Source organism: Necator americanus, chromosome X, assembly GCF_031761385.1.
Source record: "Necator americanus strain Aroian chromosome X, whole genome shotgun sequence".
NCBI lineage: Eukaryota > Metazoa > Nematoda > Chromadorea > Rhabditida > Ancylostomatidae > Necator > Necator americanus.
This window is the reverse complement of record NC_087376.1, coordinates 34,974,730-34,991,913: the sequence shown is the minus strand read 5'-3', so window position 1 is coordinate 34,991,913 and position 17,184 is coordinate 34,974,730. Positions and strand designations below refer to the sequence as shown.

At 42.4% G+C, this 17,184-nt stretch overlaps 5 protein-coding genes across 8 annotated transcripts; 1 reads left to right on the top strand and 4 right to left on the bottom strand.

Annotated features, from left to right (window-relative positions):
* Window positions 1-5,750: 5,750 nt before the first annotated feature.
* RB195_026386 (uncharacterized protein) lies at window positions 5,751-6,638 on the bottom strand (the record flags this gene model as incomplete). Of its 2 annotated transcripts, none has more annotated exons than XM_064214915.1 (1): window positions 5,751-6,638. In XM_064214915.1, one exon carries the CDS (start codon window positions 6,636-6,638, stop codon window positions 5,751-5,753), a length of 888 nt encoding a protein of 295 aa, XP_064070796.1. The 2 variants fall into 2 exon arrangements, with proteins under 2 accessions (XP_064070796.1, XP_064070797.1); XM_064214916.1 differs by having other exon boundaries at window positions 5,751-6,521.
* A 520-nt stretch (window positions 6,639-7,158) lies between these two features.
* On the bottom strand, window positions 7,159-7,875 carry RB195_026385 (uncharacterized protein; the record flags this gene model as incomplete). Of its 2 annotated transcripts, XM_064214914.1 has the most annotated exons (2): window positions 7,159-7,656; window positions 7,744-7,875. In XM_064214914.1, 2 exons carry the CDS (start codon window positions 7,873-7,875, stop codon window positions 7,159-7,161), a joined length of 630 nt encoding a protein of 209 aa, XP_064070794.1. The 2 variants fall into 2 exon arrangements, with proteins under 2 accessions (XP_064070794.1, XP_064070795.1); XM_064214913.1 differs by lacking the exon at window positions 7,744-7,875 and having other exon boundaries at window positions 7,159-7,395.
* On the bottom strand, window positions 7,717-8,122 carry RB195_026384 (uncharacterized protein; the record flags this gene model as incomplete). The annotated part of the gene is made up of 2 exons (XM_064214912.1): window positions 7,717-7,877; window positions 7,990-8,122. 2 exons carry the CDS (start codon window positions 8,120-8,122, stop codon window positions 7,717-7,719), a joined length of 294 nt encoding a protein of 97 aa, XP_064070793.1.
* Window positions 8,123-8,448: 326 nt separating this feature from the next.
* On the top strand, window positions 8,449-10,917 carry RB195_026383 (uncharacterized protein; the record flags this gene model as incomplete). The annotated part of the gene is made up of 7 exons (XM_064214911.1): window positions 8,449-8,492; window positions 9,035-9,079; window positions 9,276-9,320; window positions 9,475-9,648; window positions 10,525-10,588; window positions 10,682-10,768; window positions 10,867-10,917. 7 exons carry the CDS (start codon window positions 8,449-8,451, stop codon window positions 10,915-10,917), a joined length of 510 nt encoding a protein of 169 aa, XP_064070792.1.
* Window positions 9,481-15,941, bottom strand: RB195_026382 (uncharacterized protein; the record flags this gene model as incomplete). Of its 2 annotated transcripts, none has more annotated exons than XM_064214909.1 (5): window positions 9,481-9,644; window positions 11,086-11,143; window positions 12,321-12,455; window positions 13,638-13,723; window positions 15,899-15,941. In XM_064214909.1, the coding sequence occupies 5 exons, from the start codon at window positions 15,939-15,941 to the stop codon at window positions 9,481-9,483; spliced, it is 486 nt and encodes a 161-aa protein (XP_064070790.1). The 2 variants fall into 2 exon arrangements, with proteins under 2 accessions (XP_064070790.1, XP_064070791.1); XM_064214910.1 differs by lacking the exons at window positions 9,481-9,644; window positions 11,086-11,143; window positions 13,638-13,723; window positions 15,899-15,941 and adding exons at window positions 11,592-11,819; window positions 12,704-12,811; window positions 12,919-13,015; window positions 13,185-13,309.
* Window positions 15,942-17,184: the final 1,243 nt, after the last annotated feature.

Here is a 17,184-nt window from a genome sequence, read left to right as displayed (position 1 = left end):
CGATAAAGCAGCAGGTCCGTTGTTCGTAATTCCTCGGCTTTAACCCCATTTTCCGGAGAAAATTCCAGGCTTTCCGTTTTTTCATAACTATATTCTTTTTAGATGGCTAATTTCAGAGAACAGAAATAGAGGGAGGAGGTGGGAGCAGCGAATATTGTTCTCAATGAAGGATTGCATATAGCACTGAAGAATATTCAGATGAATTTTGCCAGTGATCTCCTTGCTGAATAGCTAGTTATTATTTTTGACTCTAGCCAGAGACTCTAGCCTACATACAACACCGCTATTAACTTTTGTCCCAAAATCCGTCTTCGACTGATTAATCCGACGGAGTCCGTCGGAATCCTTGGGACAAGACAAATTAAATTTTGAAAATACCATACGAAAGCAAATGATTCGCTGATTTCAAATTTGCTTCCTGAATTTAGTTTTGCCAAATTTGTGGCCTGAAAACAGACAAACGTCTCCCAACCTTCGTTAATTACTTTCCCTTGTCAGCAATGCTGGCATTGGCACATCTCGCTGATGATCTCCGTAGAAGGAAGAGGTGCTCATTGTACTCGGGCTGATTTTTTAAATTTGCAAAAAAAAATTTAATATGTTCGTAAAGAGGAGGTTAATTAAAACATTTTAGTAATCCACATCATATGTAGGTTCAAAATTCCAACAGTTTGCAACGGACTAATTCGTCGGAGGCGGATTTTGGGACAGAAGTTGGTGGCGTCGTTGTAGCTGGTCGCTTACGGCGAATTGAAAGTTCTGATGCTTGATGAAGTCATCATTGGCTGAATAATGCTAGTGATCTACCAGTAAGTTGTCCTGTGATCGTGGTCATTTTCAATCGATGTCGAAGTATTCGAATATTTACAGCTGTTCATGTTAAATCCGATTATGCTAATCATAGAAATCAAATGCTATCTTACATACCAAATTTTCTATTCTATTGTAAGTCAGTGGACCAACAAGTGTTGGTTTGTTCATTTGTGGACCAGCAGGGTTGGATAAACGCTAGCAGCTAGGAGTAACGTACAGAGAACTTCTTCAGCTCAGAAACACCGCTAAAATTTTGAACATATCTACTTCCTCCAACTATTCACATTTTCCTATCATTCTACTAATTCTTCCTATCTGAGCTCGAAAAAACTCGTTAGTTTTGAAAGCTCGTTAGATGAAAAAAAAATCCATTTTGAACGTCAACAAGGGAAATAAAAGGAGAAAGAAGCAAAGCGTTCGAAGGTTAAAGCTAATGTTTAGAGCTAATACTTATGGTTCACTGAAGGACACGAACAAATTTCGCCGAAAATGAGAGTAACCACTGTTGTTATCATATTAATCTGTGATAACATGCGGAGTATTCAATGGAGGCGTGCGTCATTTCTTCACGCCCAGTAAAACGTCGCAGATCCATCTGTTAATACGAACATAATGAGGCTTATCCGTTTATTTCACACTTTGGCTAAAAGCAAAACTCCAAGTGGAGATGATCATAAAGTAAAAAAAGAGAATATTGAATGAAAGGACATATACATTGGTAACCAGTTAAAAATTTGGCTCGAGTATAGCGAAGTTTTACTTGTATTTTTCTTTAAGTTTGCCTATTGCTTGAATGTTTTCTATAGGGTGTGAGCTGCTTGAAAGGATGAATCACCGTTGGCTTCGATTTCCCTGGATCTGGTGAAAGCGATAACGCCGAAACGTTAGTTGTTAACAAAGATCAACACCAATCTTGGGTTCAGCTCAAGCAAATCAAAAAAAACTATATTTTTCAAAATGTTAAGATTCAAGAGCAGTCAACCATGTCACCCATCTCACTATATTTAACTATTATTTAACTAAAAAAATATGTGTTGCATAATAGCTTCGTTTACCTTTTAAGGCATTGATTCCCCGAGACGTTATGGAATTTTGTGGCAATGAAAGAATTTTGAACGATTATGCTCTCCTATTCCAGTGGCGGCAGCAGCAAAGTTTTTATTACCTTCCAAAAATCCAAGCCAGTGATCATAAGCATTGGATTTCTAGAACAGAAAAGAAGCGTCATATACAAAATGGGTCATCAGCTATTTCCGATAGATTTTCGATTTCGAAAATGGTGTTAGGTGGGCAGTCCTGGATTGGACGGGCCACCCCATAGCTTTTCTGTCTACCTTTTTATCATTAAACCATGGCTGGTCTCACCAAAACAAGTTCTACGGCAGTGACACAGGTGTGATAACGCATGAGTAGCGGTTTCGCGTATGCTACGTATGTCTTGCGTAAGTCCCGAGATACCGGTGAAACAGGTTGCAAAAATGCGCACGCCTGTCTTGTCATTGCCGTTGCTTCCTTGCGTTAATCGCCATCGCTCCCTCAGCTCATTTCCATGCGATTGCTAGAACGAAAAAAAAAGACTTTAGCTATTTCACATTCATATCACCAAACTAAAGTCGAAGCTTTCCGGTCTGTGATTTTTCCAGAATTGAAGGACTCCAATAAAACATCGATTTAGAAATTCTTATTCAGTTCACTAAATCTCTATTAGAACGCCGAGAACATAGTCTGTAGTCTGATTTGCATAGTCTAACAAGAAACCTCGGTGTTTTCGATCCCACTGATAGTGATTATGCTTACGCGGCTCAATCTCCTGGGCAGAGTGCTAGGGTTGCCCACCCTTTGGTGCCTGTACTTTTCATCTTGTCAGATTCTCGTGGGTTGTAATTACGCAAGTCACACCTTGTCGCGCTACACCGTTTCTGCTCTCGGCAGGGGGGTCTCGCCAAGCTTCCTGCTGTTTTACAACGACCTTATAAGCTGCTGGGTAGCAAAGATCTGCTGATTGTGACTGTGACAGATTTACGAGTCACTGTAATTTTTTATTTCCTGCGTATTGCACGAGCTTGTGCCAAACCTCCAAGTAGTAACTCGTTCTGATAATATTTAATTCATTTCCCAAGAATAAGGTTAGTCCGAAAAACAAAAACAAGCTCCTCCTGTAGTTGAACTGCTCAGATCTCACATTTTACGCAATAGGCATTATGACCTTAAAAGTGACCTTAAATTTAAATTTCAACCTAAAATTAATTCTAAAGTTTCGTTACAGTTTAGCATATCTCGTCGAAATCACATTCTTATTGCATTTTTGTCCTAGATTTTACAATACTAAGCCGACTTCAGCTGCAATAAGCTAAATTACCTAAAACAGACCCCAATGTCGTGGATCAGCATGGGCTGGTAATGCATTCAGTGGGTCTCCGAACGCCGAGGAAGAAACCAGCTAGTTCAACAAAACCTTTTGTAGTTTTGTGCTTTCGAGTTTATTATTTTTCGGAGATGAATGTTCTGGATATGATTTTAGTATTTGAAGACTTTTTAGAGAGAGCTTCACGAGATTCTTGAAAATGTATCCACTATTTTATCTATAACTATTCTAGAACTGTGATTTGGTTTTTTTGTGAGTTGAAATGTGCTGCAGATTCACCACATCTAATCGGGTGGTTTCAGGAACTTCGCTATGAAATCTCTTCTGTTGCTGTCATTCGTATCATTGAGTAATGCATTCTGCTGTGCTCCAGTTGCATTCACTTCGTGTTGCATGGCTTACGCTCCTCCAACCATTGTAGGATACCAAAGGGTAAGTATTTAGTATCTCAGCCCAAATCCCGGCCTTTACTTCAATGTTTTTTGTGCACAAAGCCTTAAAATTGACAGGCATCTGAACGTTTGTCATTTTGAACATTCCCGAGGAAAACATTCTGCTCTTTACTTAATATTATCGCCTATCCTAATTGTACCAAATCTAGGAAACTTATACACAACAGGAGAGTGCAATTCGCTGCAGGGCTGTGTATCTATTCGAACCAACCAACGTAGAGATTAGAATCATGGTCTCTTGTAGTTCAGCGTTCTGTGTAGTTGAGGTCTATAAAGTTGTTGTTGATAGGCGAATGGATATACTTATACACCGTGTAGAACTTTTATCCAGAGACAAATCTGTTTGTGGATAAAAATTCTACAGGTTCTGCTTGGTAATAGTACGTACATACAAACTACGGGATGCATACCCAGCTCATTTATCTACTCAGATATGTCAAACAGCCTCGGAAGACTAAATCTAAGTGCAGCTTCCGACTTCTTTCCGTTACAGTCAAAACGACTTGAAATCTAAAATTGCGCAAGCGGTTGTAGTCTAGATGGGACCTCGCTAGCTCAAGTGGGACTCACTCATATTTGCAGTCCGATAGGAGGTAACGAGAAGTCTCCACCTCGAGCACAACCAAAGCTTATGTACTAGAACGCTCTTCTATGTACACGTTCCTCTCCCGTCAGCAGCCTACCCATTGGTTATACTCGAATAGGTTGGTGAGAAGACCTCATCAATCTTCGGCCGCTCGCACGTGGATACAGCACGTGCACAAACCTGACGCGTTGCTGCTGAAATCGACGTAAAAGACGGCACCACGCCGTTTTTTCAAATCGGAATAAAACTCGAGTCAACATAGCTGGGCTTAATATGCATTTGGCACAGTCTAAGATAATATTCATGACCAAAAGATTATCGGTTCTTTGAGATTTTTTTATATATTTGTATCTATGCTTGAAAGATTGCTTGTTGAAAAGTTGAATGTTGCATGAACTTCAGATTCCGATCTTCGCCAAAGTCCCTAAGAATAGGCCTCCTCCCGTCGAAGAATCATAGTGAGTTTTTTGTATCTGACCTTTCTGTTGCATTCTTCACGTGGTGAGCTAAGATATATAGTAGTGTTTGTGTTTTTGCTTTTCGTGGAGGTATTTTAGCTGTTGCATGACCCATAACGGAAACGCTCGCACTATTTCTGAAGAAATTTGCGTATCTTTGCTTTATTGGTGCGGAAGAGGCAGTTCATGAACTTTGAAAAAGTAAACCAAAGAAGTACAATGCGAACGCTTCTTTCCGGAACTGTTTTTTTTTCGAAATTGATGTTCGGCCATCTAAAGTCAGAACTTGTCAATGCTTGAAAAGATGAATGATGTGTTTGAAAGAGACAGATACACAGAGACAAATAGACGCTATACAAAGATCCTAACGTTTGTCCCTCTGTTGTTTTTTCTAACCTTATAACCGGTCTGTTTGGTGTTTTTCTCAAAGCTTTGCAGTGATGTCGAAGAAATTCCGGTGCCCATGTCATCTCGTCAACAACCAATGTGGGTAGGCAACTGTAGTAGGTAGTCACGTAGTAAGAAATCCTGTCTCATTTAATAGTCGTTTTGGTTCTGGAGATAGCTAGAGTTCCAAGATTGCTGGGAAACGGTTTTGTTTTGTATTTTTGCACAATCCACAATCTATTTTACGATGGCAAAGTAGTTTTTCACATATTTGCATCAGTTTTTGGGAAGAAGGTTTTGTTTTGGGGGTTTTGCGTGGGAACGTAGAAATAATGCCTAAGTGTATTCTATAGTATGCTATTAGAAAGGAAGAATATCGAAGTACAAGTAGAATGTTTCAGAATTGTTGAAGAATCGATACCACATATCACTCGGACTGAAACTGAACCCATGTAAGTGAGGGCATTAGAATGTCATAGCTTCATGTAGAACTAACATAAGGTTTAGAGAACTAATAAAGAATCGCGTGAAAAGCGGATAGAGATTCTTAGAAGAATGATAGGGATCTAACCTGCATATATCTGTAGAGACGACAGCAGAATTTACTATTGGTGGTATTCAAAGTTTTGGAAAGTGCTCTTGTCATTCTTTTAATAACTTACTTACTTAGATACTAAGATGGCCCGTCTTCACTGGACGTGCGGACCCCAGCATCTCTTCCACTCGTTTCGTTCCCTCGCCATTTTCATCCAAGATGTTCTCAAGCTTGGAGAGTGACGTTGACGAGGTCCTTGAGCCGTATCCAGCTGAGTTCTCAGCTGACCCATCCGTGTAGTGAACACGTCTCCCCATCTCGTTGGCGGTCTCTCTCGTTGACGTTCAGCGTCCCTTGGGATCCACTCTAACGTTCTTTTAGTCCATCTGTCGTCGATTCTTCTCATGATGTGACCGGCCCATCCATGTTTTGCTTTCGATACATATTCCGCTGGGTCGCGAAGACGGGACATTCCTCTTAAGTCGGAGTTACGAAGACCAGCAAGGTGTTGTGTGCGCCGGTTAAACCACATGAGACATCTTTCAAGGGCTCTGTGGGTAGTAAGTAGCTTCCTAGACGTGGCTGCGATGTCTACCCACGTCTCCGCTGCGTAACAGAGCGCTGGAAGGACTGTCGAGTCGAGTAGATGGGCACGAAGATCATGGTCCGCCAGTTGGTCCGTAGCTTCCCTGACGGCTGCGAATGCTGCCCATGCTGCTCTCATTCTTCTATTCAGTTCTTCCTTCAAGTCGTTTTCCATGTTCATAGAACGTCCGAGGTATACGTATGACGGAGTTTCCACGATTTGGGAGCCTTCAAGTTGTACTCCTCCGTCCTCGCAGTAGGCGTTCTTCATGAACTGTGTCTTCTTTCTGTTTATTCGTAGTCCTATTCTCTTCCCTGCTTCGTTCAATTCGTTGAGCATCGTTTCTGCTTCATTGGTACTGCTCGGAAAGAGAATGATGTCGTCCGCGAAACGAAGGTTCGAGAGAAATCTTCCATCAACACGTATGCCCCTTTCTTCCCAGGAAAGTGATTTCATTATCCATTGCAATGCAGCCGTAAACAGCTTTGGCGGTATAGTATCGCCTTGTCGTACCCCCTTTCCAATGGGTATAGTGAGAGGGCGGTGGAAAAGCTGTATCCTAGTCGTGCATCGATCGTAGCAATTGGCTAATGTCCTCCCATACGACGCGTCCACACCTTGATCGACCAGCGCTGACAGTTTACATTCGTTTCCACGCTGTCAAAGGCTTTATCATAGTTAGAACGAAGGTTAGAACAAGGGGCAGGCGGTATTCCCAGCAAACCTCTATGACCCTCGACACGGTCTGGATGTGGTCCAAGCAGCTAAACTTCTGGCGGAATCCAGCTTATTCTTGAGGCTGGGCTTCATCCAGCGTCCTAGATATGCGCGAGAGGATGATCTTGGTGAATACTTTGTATAACACGCTCAGCAAGCATATCGGACGGTAGTTTCAAAGGTCCTCTCGGTCTCCTTTCTTATGGATAAGAACGGTTCGCGAGGTATTCCACTGGTCTGGGATCCCTTCTTTTTGAAGTTAGGATATCATCTGCGCTGCTAAGATTACATGAAGCGGATGGCCACCAGCCCGAAGAAAGTCTGCTGATATAAAATCAGGTCCGGGGGCTGTGCCAGGTTTCATACTCTTGATAGCGACTCGTATTTCCGAAGGGAGAATCTGTGGTGGAGCTTCACCAGTGGGGATGATCGGGCTTGACACAGGAGTTGATGAACGAAAAAGGTTCGAGTGGAACCTCTCCGTAATGATTTCCATCTCACGACGAGAAGACGTGCGAGTCCCGTCTTCGCTCAGCAAGGTTGCTAGCGGAATATTATATTCGCAGAGATCCCTGCGGCACTTCTTTAGACTCGTTCTTCTTTGTGCTGCTACCAGAATCTTCTTCTGCCTGTACTTCAAAAAATCCTCTTGCAACGCTTTTCTGCTGCTAGCGTTTGCTACTAACCGCTCAATGTGCGATGCATTTGGATCAAGCCTCAAAGCCCTTCTTCTTTCCAACAATTCCTTGGTGGTCTTCTAAATTTGATCCAAGTTTGTCGTGCGCGGCTTCGAGGCACGTTCAGCACAGGCTCGTAATCATCTGAGCAGCATCTCGTAGTCCACGTTTGGGTCCTCCTCGATATGCCAGTCACCTTGGGACAAGGAGTCCTCGAGTACGTAATCGTCATCGTCGTCGTACTTCTTTTCTCCTTCGTTGCCGATAGCAGATGTTCTTTTCCATCGTGTGGCTGTCATTCCTTTAATAAACAGAAAAGAAAGGAGAAATAACTAAAAATACCTGAAAAATAATGTGATATAAAGCTTCCAAACAATGCGAAAAGTAATTTACGAAGATTGGCGAAGCCTTACCTGGATCACCGCGGTCGAGCGGGCGCCAGCAATTCTTCCATTTGTCCCGATCGCGTGCCAGAGTCGCCCAGTGGTTCCTCCTTTCGCGTGGGACCCGAAGTAATTTTGTAATAAGTAATACCCGAAGTAACATAATTTTCTTCGAAGTTCTTCCTGAAGAAATATGACTATCGGGTCGGCGATAGGATCAGTAGTGGATACTCTGTTTTCGCCTATTTCCAGTTACGTTTCTTTCTTCTACTGTCGGTGCTTACGAAAAACGGGTTGTTCTGTTTTAAGCAGTCGAGTCAAAAATCTAAAATGTGTTGTATATTCGCTCGGGCGACGTGTAATGCTGGAATGCACTGATATCGATCGAAGAAACCGCACTTCAAACATTACTCAGCTGAAAGACAGTGAACGTCAAAATTCCCTTGATTTTGAGATTTTCTGACGCCTAGCGGAAAACTCTTGAAGCGAATGATGGATGATAAGCGACCGTTTCGTCCAGCAGCACGAGACGTGTTAGCAAAGACGACTGATCCCGCAAATGCAAAGCAGACTTTATGTTTCTTCTTGCTGACCTCTTACTTCTTACTGATTTTTTCTTACTGACATAATGTGGTGTTAATTACGTAAAATAACATTTTTTTTGGGCAATCTGCACACCTGACTTCCGTAGATGAAGTCAGACTACAGTAGAATAGGTGAATAAGCGCCAACATGTTCACTTGGCCGAGCACGATATATCTCTGGGAATTTCCTCTGCTCGACAGATACATTTGTCGTCAGCCGCGCACTGATAGCGTTCAGAAATTAACCTTTTGCTACTATTAGCATGAATGATTCAAATATCCATGGAGGAAATTTCTTTGGATTTCCATTTTTCTCAGAATCCTTAACTAGAGGAACGATTTTGAAGAGGTTGCTGTGATGTTATGTAGCAGTTTTCCTGATTACCAGCATTTGCACTCAGACTAATTCCCAGGAATAAAGTAGTAGTAGCGGCGGAAACCATGCATGTCGTAGCGAAAGAGTAACTCAAGGAAATGTTGTGAGTTTTTAGAATTATCCAACAAGCACCCTCCTATCAATCCACTCAGCCCAGGATGTAAGTTCTTAATTTCTAAGTAGAACAACAGAGAATAATGAACTAACATTAAACTTTGTCTTAGCAGTGTAAATAGTTACGTTGTCGGAGAAATATAATATTTTTATTGAAGATTAAAGACTAACAATACTGTAGTAGCCAAAAAATAAAAAATTCCCAACTTTCACTTCCACTCTGGAAATCCATTTCTTTACAGCCTTATACAAGAGACAAGCGCACAACCGTTGGCAGCACCTGCATTGTGAGAGTTTATAAATTTGCAGTCACCAAAACCTCCGCTTCTCTGGTTTTATTGGTTGTTTCTCGCATTGGCGACTCCTGTCAAATTCTTTGCTACATTTTCCGACTGCTGAATTGTTCGCTGAACTAACCTATGCCACTAACCGGTCTTTCAGATTTCTTCAGCCACAACCACCCGTCGCTGCTCTGCCAGCTGTTGCTGTCTCATCTACTGCTCCGATGATGGCGACTCCAGCAGTCGTAACAGGACCAGCACAACTCCCTGTTGGTCCCTTCCCAGTTGCAACGCATCCAGTTCCCATGGCACCGATCATGCCTTCTGCTCCTATGTGTGTTGCGTGTTTTCATAACATTATCACCTTCAATTAGCCCTACTAACATCTTGCTACATTTCTTTCTTTTTGCAGAATAGCGCCGTTTCCGGCCGGTTACCCTCCACCGCCTATGAGCTAGTGAGGACTTCTTTTTCTTATCATAAACTCTTGGATTTGCAAAAATCCAGCTATATTTGATTATGAAGGCTAATTAGGTTCGAAACTGCACTTTTTAACCAGAGAAAAAGAAAGTTTCTGGCAAAAACAAAGAGGAGATGTTTCATGTACTAAAGGAAATAGTTGTGTAGTATAACATATATGAGCGTCATAGGTAGCAGCCGAGACAGAAATATTACACTGAAAGTGATTTAGTGTGGGAGGGATGGCATTGTCAACTTTTTAGTATGCAGAATTCAAAGGCGTAAGATTTCTTTAACTCCATAACCTCAGTGGAGGCTAATAACTAGCCACAGTCGGCGCCGAATGAGTTCAGCAGGAAGTGCGCAGCGTTCACGATGAAGACATGACTACTGCCACTGGGGGTCTGTCGACAGAAAGGAGCGTCGAGGAGTCGGAGCACCACTGGTTGGTTTTGCCCCGAACTCGTCACGTGAGCTCGGTAGAACGTTGTTGAGCGTTCGCGACTGTAACAGTACCCTAGCCTTTATGCTAAAAATAGGTAAACTCACCCTAGTCAGAGTAATGTTCGTGTATCCTAGTGCCGGTTTTTTTCTTATCAGATCATTTAGGAAGGGGTTAGTCACTCTCTTTTCACTTATTTTTAAATAGCGGCATCTACCTCCTTCATGAAACGACCTCGTGCTTTACCATAACTTATGTCCTTAGCTTAGAAAAAACTAAACATCAGTGGATGAGGTATTCCTTTTCCAGCCAGGCCCCACCAGCTCTTCCTCCTCAATCACCACCAATACCATCGTACAATGTGCCTCAAATGGTAGCTACTTTTCGATTCCACCGTACAATCGCGATGAGGATTTCCATTGTCAATAGGATAATTAAAAACTGATGCTCGTACGGATCTATTTAGATCAACGCGTTGCCTCCACCTACGGCAGAGATCCACCCTGCTCCCCCAGGACCCGCTCCGTCTGATTACCAAATGCAAGCCTACCAGGTTGCTTTATAACCTTTAATCTAATAGCTAATTAAGCATTATTTATTCCCATTCTTCATGTACCACTGCATCCTGTCTTTCAATGTCGTTATTTTCAGCCAAAGACCTATCTCAGCAGTGCTCCTAATGCCAAGAGACTGCGACTGTAGAAGAGTGGACCTGACACCTCGTAAGCAGACATCATTCCCTCATTTTCCCATGTAAATATCGCTGGAAAACTCATGATAAACCGTTTTCTTGATGAAAATCAACTGGTTTCGAATTGAACAGTGACATTTTATAGAAAAATCATCCTCAAACGTTGAAGGTCACCTCACCTGCGCGAACAAAGATACCAGGTCGTTTGGTAGCCTTTCTCGTCTTCATTCGAGATACCTACATAGAACAAATTCAAAGATGTTTTACACACTTTATCATTTTTTAACGGATGGAACATAGCTTCATGACGTTAAATAAAGGATAAAGGATGAAGTTTCTGGCGTTAATCAATCCGCTTGGGATACGCCCCCACGTTCACTTTGAATAAAACAAGACGTTAAATAAAACAGTACAGTTTTTTTTACTCAATAGGCGGGCGGGTGTTAAGGACTGACACTGCTTTCAACATCGTGGCAGGGTGCGCCGCCCTCAAACATATCAAAGCTTCTGTCGATATTTAGTTAGAGTTCGTGTAGAATCTATCCATCCGCCGCTATTTTATAAACAGCGAAACTTTAGATCTCGACTGAACTGTCTGTCAACGCCAAATGTCGTCAGATATTCCTTTACCACATTCGTCCACAACTTACGACTTTACGGCCACGGACACTTTTCCAGTTTGGGTTTAGAAGCATCCCCAGACAGCTTGGACAAGATGAGCAGACGATTTCCTTGTAATGTGACCAAAGAAGTGAAGACTGTTTCGCATGATTGCTTCAGAAGGCCGGGCAAGTCGTTCAAGATATGCGAATGTCCACGTGGCGAGCGCCGGTGCACCGGTTTTCTCCGGCAATTCCGTGATTCCGAGGCGGATAGCTTCTTGTGGAGAGGAATTATGATAGCCCACTGGTGTCTCCACGAGTCAGGTATCTTTTCGTCAGTCCATATTGAACGGCTGACTTTCGCCACCTCACGAATCCCAAGGAGGAGGAAGAGATTTCTCCTCTGATTCCGTCATCTTTGCCAGATTCCCCATTCTTCATTTTCTGGATACATGCGAGAACCTCCGACTCCATCCGTGGTTCTCGTTGGACGTGATGTGTAGCGGTCTTTGGATATGCTTGCGTTTAGGCACCGAGGGTACCTGTCGGTTCAACAAAGGATTGAAATGTTCCACCCAGATGGGTATTGTTGCCTCCCCGAGAGCGACTCCGTTGCAATGTCGAAAAGAGATGAACACCTCCTCATCTTGCCGCTGTACTGTCTTAGGGGAGTATAGTTTTTTCTCGAATCCTTGTCCTGCTACCTCTTTTCGTTCTCCTTCGCTCTTAGCATCGCGTTTCAGCCGACAACTCAATTTTCTCCTCAGACGCTTCTCCTGGCTCAGGTCTCAGGTAGCGCGGGCGACACATACCGAATTATGCGTGAACCTTCTCTCCACAGATGTAAAGATGAGCTTCATCCTCGGCATCGAAACCGAGAGCATTTTGTCTGCGGCATCCTGCATACCACTGGTGAGAGAGTCGGCGTTCTTAGCCTTCTTCTTGGTCTGTAATCCAGCATTTATCGACATCCGTAGTCAGAATTTCCTTCTGCATTCTTCATCCTTCACAAATGCCATGTCTATCTCCGGTTAAGGTTGAATTCCACGACTTCTTTTCCGGAACCCTAACCTGAAGCTGAGAACAGGGCGGTAGTCGGTATCGAAAGCGTCACTTCAGACAGCCATGGATCTTCGACAAGGAGGTGCCCCTTATCGAAACCTAGTCAAATTGTCGTTTAAGAGTTGCCATCTACCGCTGGTTCTGCTCTTCTGGCGTTAAAAGGTCCTTCGCCACGACATGAAGGTGTCGTTGATTCCTCTCTTGTGGAAGCAAAGATGAGATTCGTCTCTTTACCAAGATCCTAGACGATCACCCGTTGTCCGACGTTTGCTTCGTGGAATAATACCATTTCCGAGGCACATTGGATTACTGTTCGAATCTAATCTTTGCTTTCGCATCAATTTTAACGATAAGCGCCTGTTGGCTGGATATCCCATACATTAGTGAGTTATCGTAGAAAGAGTCTTTGTTGTTCTCTTCAGCGCTTTTCGTAGGTGTGCGGGCACTAAAGATCCAGGATTTGGGTATTCTGCGATCCCGCAGTCGTACAAAGGCGTTTCTTCACGACGACGAGCCGAGTTCCTCCACGAGTTTATTCTTGTCGTTCCTCACAGCTACCGCGCAGGCTTCTACTTCCTTCTCATCAACATCAAAGCAGTATTTGGCGTAATTACCTATGTTGATGGGGCGATTCCTGATGCGAAAGCTTGTTGCGTGCGTGCTTCTGTGATACAGCGAACGGTGCATCCAGATATTCTAACAGTTTGGTCAGGGAGGCTTGCTGAAGTTTACTTGACATCGACCAGCAGTTCAGCGCTCCAAAACTGATGTTTTTGCCAAAGATTCCATGTTCTCTTTAGACGTCTGACGTATGTATGCGCTTTGGCAATGTGCTGGGTGAAAAATACCTTTTTGCGATATTTGGGAATCTTTCGCCATGTAAAGTGCGAGTTATATAGCTCGCACGCTCCCACGACGTACACTCAGATGCTTAGCAAAAGCAGGGCTGCAACGTGCATATAACAGTCAGACTTGTAAACGCGGCCTATGAAGTTCTACTAATACATCATAAAATCAATCAAAACACGAGAAATCCGCATCATCATGAATCTATGATGAACTTGTACTTGTATCGGCAGCTGACACGTTGATATGAAACGTTGTTTGGCTTCAACATTTAGGGCCACCCACACATCGATGTCGCCGTTGATGGCTGAAATGACGAAATCATATTCTGTGGCTTTTGGTGCGTTTCTTAGCCGCTTACTTGTTACGACAGTTTGTTGACGTAGAAGTTGTCAAGACACAGTTCTCATGTATATTTTTCACACTTCCACTTCTGCTATATCCAGAGCGTTTTTCATCCCAGTTTCATTTATTCTTCACTGTGCCTTTTCTTATGCTCTCGCGGTCTCACTATCCTCACATTGTAGTGAATTTGTTTCATAATTTCTAATTTCTTTCTTTTTACCCAGAGAACTTTTCACTTAGAGTACGAAAGGTGTGTAGGTGTATGTACATATGTAATCCACACATTCAAGTGCATTTAGATCTAACTTAAGTAATTATTAATTGTATTTAAATAAGGACTAGTTATTACTGTGTTGATATTGATTGCGAATTTTTTGTTGTTTGCAATAACGCATACACCGAATCTGACGTGGTGAGGGAATCCGTGGAAAAAACCAGAGATGGGGTCGTAGATTGCGGGATCCCGGGTGGTTCCGCTCATCTCTCACTAATCGTCGCAAAAAGCGGCGTAGTTACCGCCTCAGTTCTTATGAGGTACGTTATTACACTCTTCCGTTCACACGTTCCTTTCCTCTCAGCAACCTATTCGCTGGTTTAATTTGAATTCATTTGAATGAATTTGGCTGCTGAGAAGACATCACTGTTCTTCGACCGCTTCCACTTGATGCGGCGACTGCACAAGTGCGGCGGTTTGCAGCTGAAGTAGTCGTAAAAAACGGCGTCTCCCACGAAGGCGAGGGAGAAATGAGCGGAACTGTCCCAGATCGCGCAACCTATAACCACATCTCTAACTTTTACCGCAGATTCCTCACTATGTCAGATTCGTGGTACGCTACATTTAAGAAAATATAACCAAAAATTTCATCTGGGTCATTATTATAGGTCTTTACTTGAGTCCTTAGAAAAAAAAAACCTGTTTACTTTTTAACCTTCCGGAGTACGGAGTAAGCAATTTTTCATTGTACCGAGTAAGCAATTTAGGTTCAGCTGAAAATTTCCCCCTCCTTACTCACTTACACTTGGTCCATTCCTTCAAAGAATTCAATTGAATGAAAGTTCGTAATTTCCAGCAAGTCATAACATTGGCTGGATGAAAGAGTCCTGTATTCTTTTCAAAAATCCAGTATTTCTTGACTATTCAACGAAATCCAGTAGAAAAATAATCACTTTCCTCCAGAAGCAATATAGATCTCACAATATGAATAGAAAAACAGTGCGGAAGTACATATGTATGCGATAATGCAACGCATCTATTTTATCGGGTCCTATATCAAATAAAAAAGCAACCCGATATCAGCAGGAATTCAAACAATATGTAGATGATCGCAAACATTGATAATGCCTTAAAGACTGCGGCAGAAACCTCTGGCGAACCAAAGGTTTTTCTCCCACTTTTGTTACCAACGACTAAACGCCTAACGTCTTACATTTTGGCTTCGAAAACACAGGAGACCATTCGCATAGTGCAGCAACTATGTTGATCAACTTTCATGAGCATATTAATTGGAAATATTTAAGAAGATGAAATGAGATACATATGTATGAACTCGAAAGGACTTTTCCATGCTCAAAACGAAGAAAAGTATTAATAAACCATATTTTTCACTTGATTTTCTCTGTTGCTTCACACGCTTTTAATATGCTGATTCCAACGCAGTCGAATGCTTTTCGCTCTTCGATTTTCTGCTCTCGGTGTTATAGCCTCCATCCTACATATATGCTTCCGAAGATCATCGCCCAAATCAATTCACGTGCCGGAAATTTAAAGTTTTGAAGAACGTGAGTTGCGACAACGATTACACAGCAGTTAAGATAGATGTAGGCTCTTGCCAGTACCATGAATGTCATCTTCGATATTTTATTTAATTCGCTACGTTAACAGTATTAATGCATCGATTTCCTTTCATCCGTACCAGATTTCATTGGAACGCTTCTGAACATTCACTTCGGTGTTGAAAAAACTACATTGTTCTCTTTTCGCCATATATATTTGCATAGCATTGTTTTTGGTATCGTGCTCACCGTCACACAGCTCTCAGAAATTGAGATCGGTTCTCATTTGAAATGGTTGCGAGGAATCTTAGTGGTCCTTCAATTGCTGGATTTTTGTGATTTCCTCTAATATGTCGAGTAGTACCTAAGGTTTTGGAAAATGCAAAGAGTTGTTCGAAGTCCTCCATTTTGCGAAACACGAGAAACCAGTAGGGCAGTGTTTGCGGAAAATTTCGTTGGCAGGTAGGAGTTAAGACTAAGCTTTCAAGAATGGCTCTATACTTGTGAAGAAAGTTGTCGCTCTAAGTAAACTGGACCTATGGATGCTTGCGAGGCCTCTAATTCGTGGATTTGTAAGTAGTTCGGTTTTTCTCGTCACTTTCCAGCGTTATAACCTTCGCTAGAGCATAGAACAATCAAACTTATCAGTAATTTATGTTTTTAAATGCTTCATCAACGGGGAAAGAGTGGAGAGATGAGCGGTTGCTGCTGATCCTTCTCGCATGCGCCAACGTTCACCTTCGATTGAGAATCGTTTGAAGCCTATGAACGCATGCTCGGCCAACATAATGATTTGTGCGTTCGAGCCTATGCTTCGGTTAAAGGCAGCACACCACGAATCTGATGTGGTGGGGAATTCAGGTGGAGTATTTGTACACGGGATAGTAGATTATGGAAAGGGGTGTGATTCCGTCCATTTCTTCCTAACTGCCGCAAAAAACTGCCCACAAGATGCGCGCGTGCACAAGGCTGGCGCGCTCCAATCGAACTCCTTGTGGAAAATAGTGCGCCGGAAGCTAACGAAGCGGTATCTTCCGTTTTCTACGGCAGTTAGGAAGAAATGGAGGAGATCACCCTTCTCTCCACAATCTACGATCCCGTATACGAATACTTCACCTGAAATCCGTACCACCTCAGATTCGTGGGGTGATGCCTTTAAATACTGAACGTTTACTGAGGATGGGTTGCATTTATATATATTTATATGTATTTATACGTATAAAACAACATGACACATAAAGTTTCAGTGGTTCCCCGACTAATTCTCAAGAAAACTAAGGGCGTTGTAAATAAATTGAAAAGAAGTTCTGTTTCTTCAGTTTGATGCTTTTTTATGATATGAAATAACAAGGCCCAGTAAAATGTAAAAAATCAGAACAAGACTTGCTCGTAGAATGGATAATTTTCAGCTCCGATAACATATTACATTTTAGGAATTCTTGCTTCCACTTTGAGAAAGGAAAAACGCTTACTGCTTACTCTTCAAAGTGACATCGATGCAAATTCCTCTGGAAAAGAATTTCTTTGATGGGTGTTATCATAATTCATTCTGCCATACTTAGAAAGGAGCAAAGAACGCAAAACGACCTTGTTTCATTGTGACTCAAAAGACCCCTCAACCGGAAAAAGCGTACATGAATCGTTTTTCGA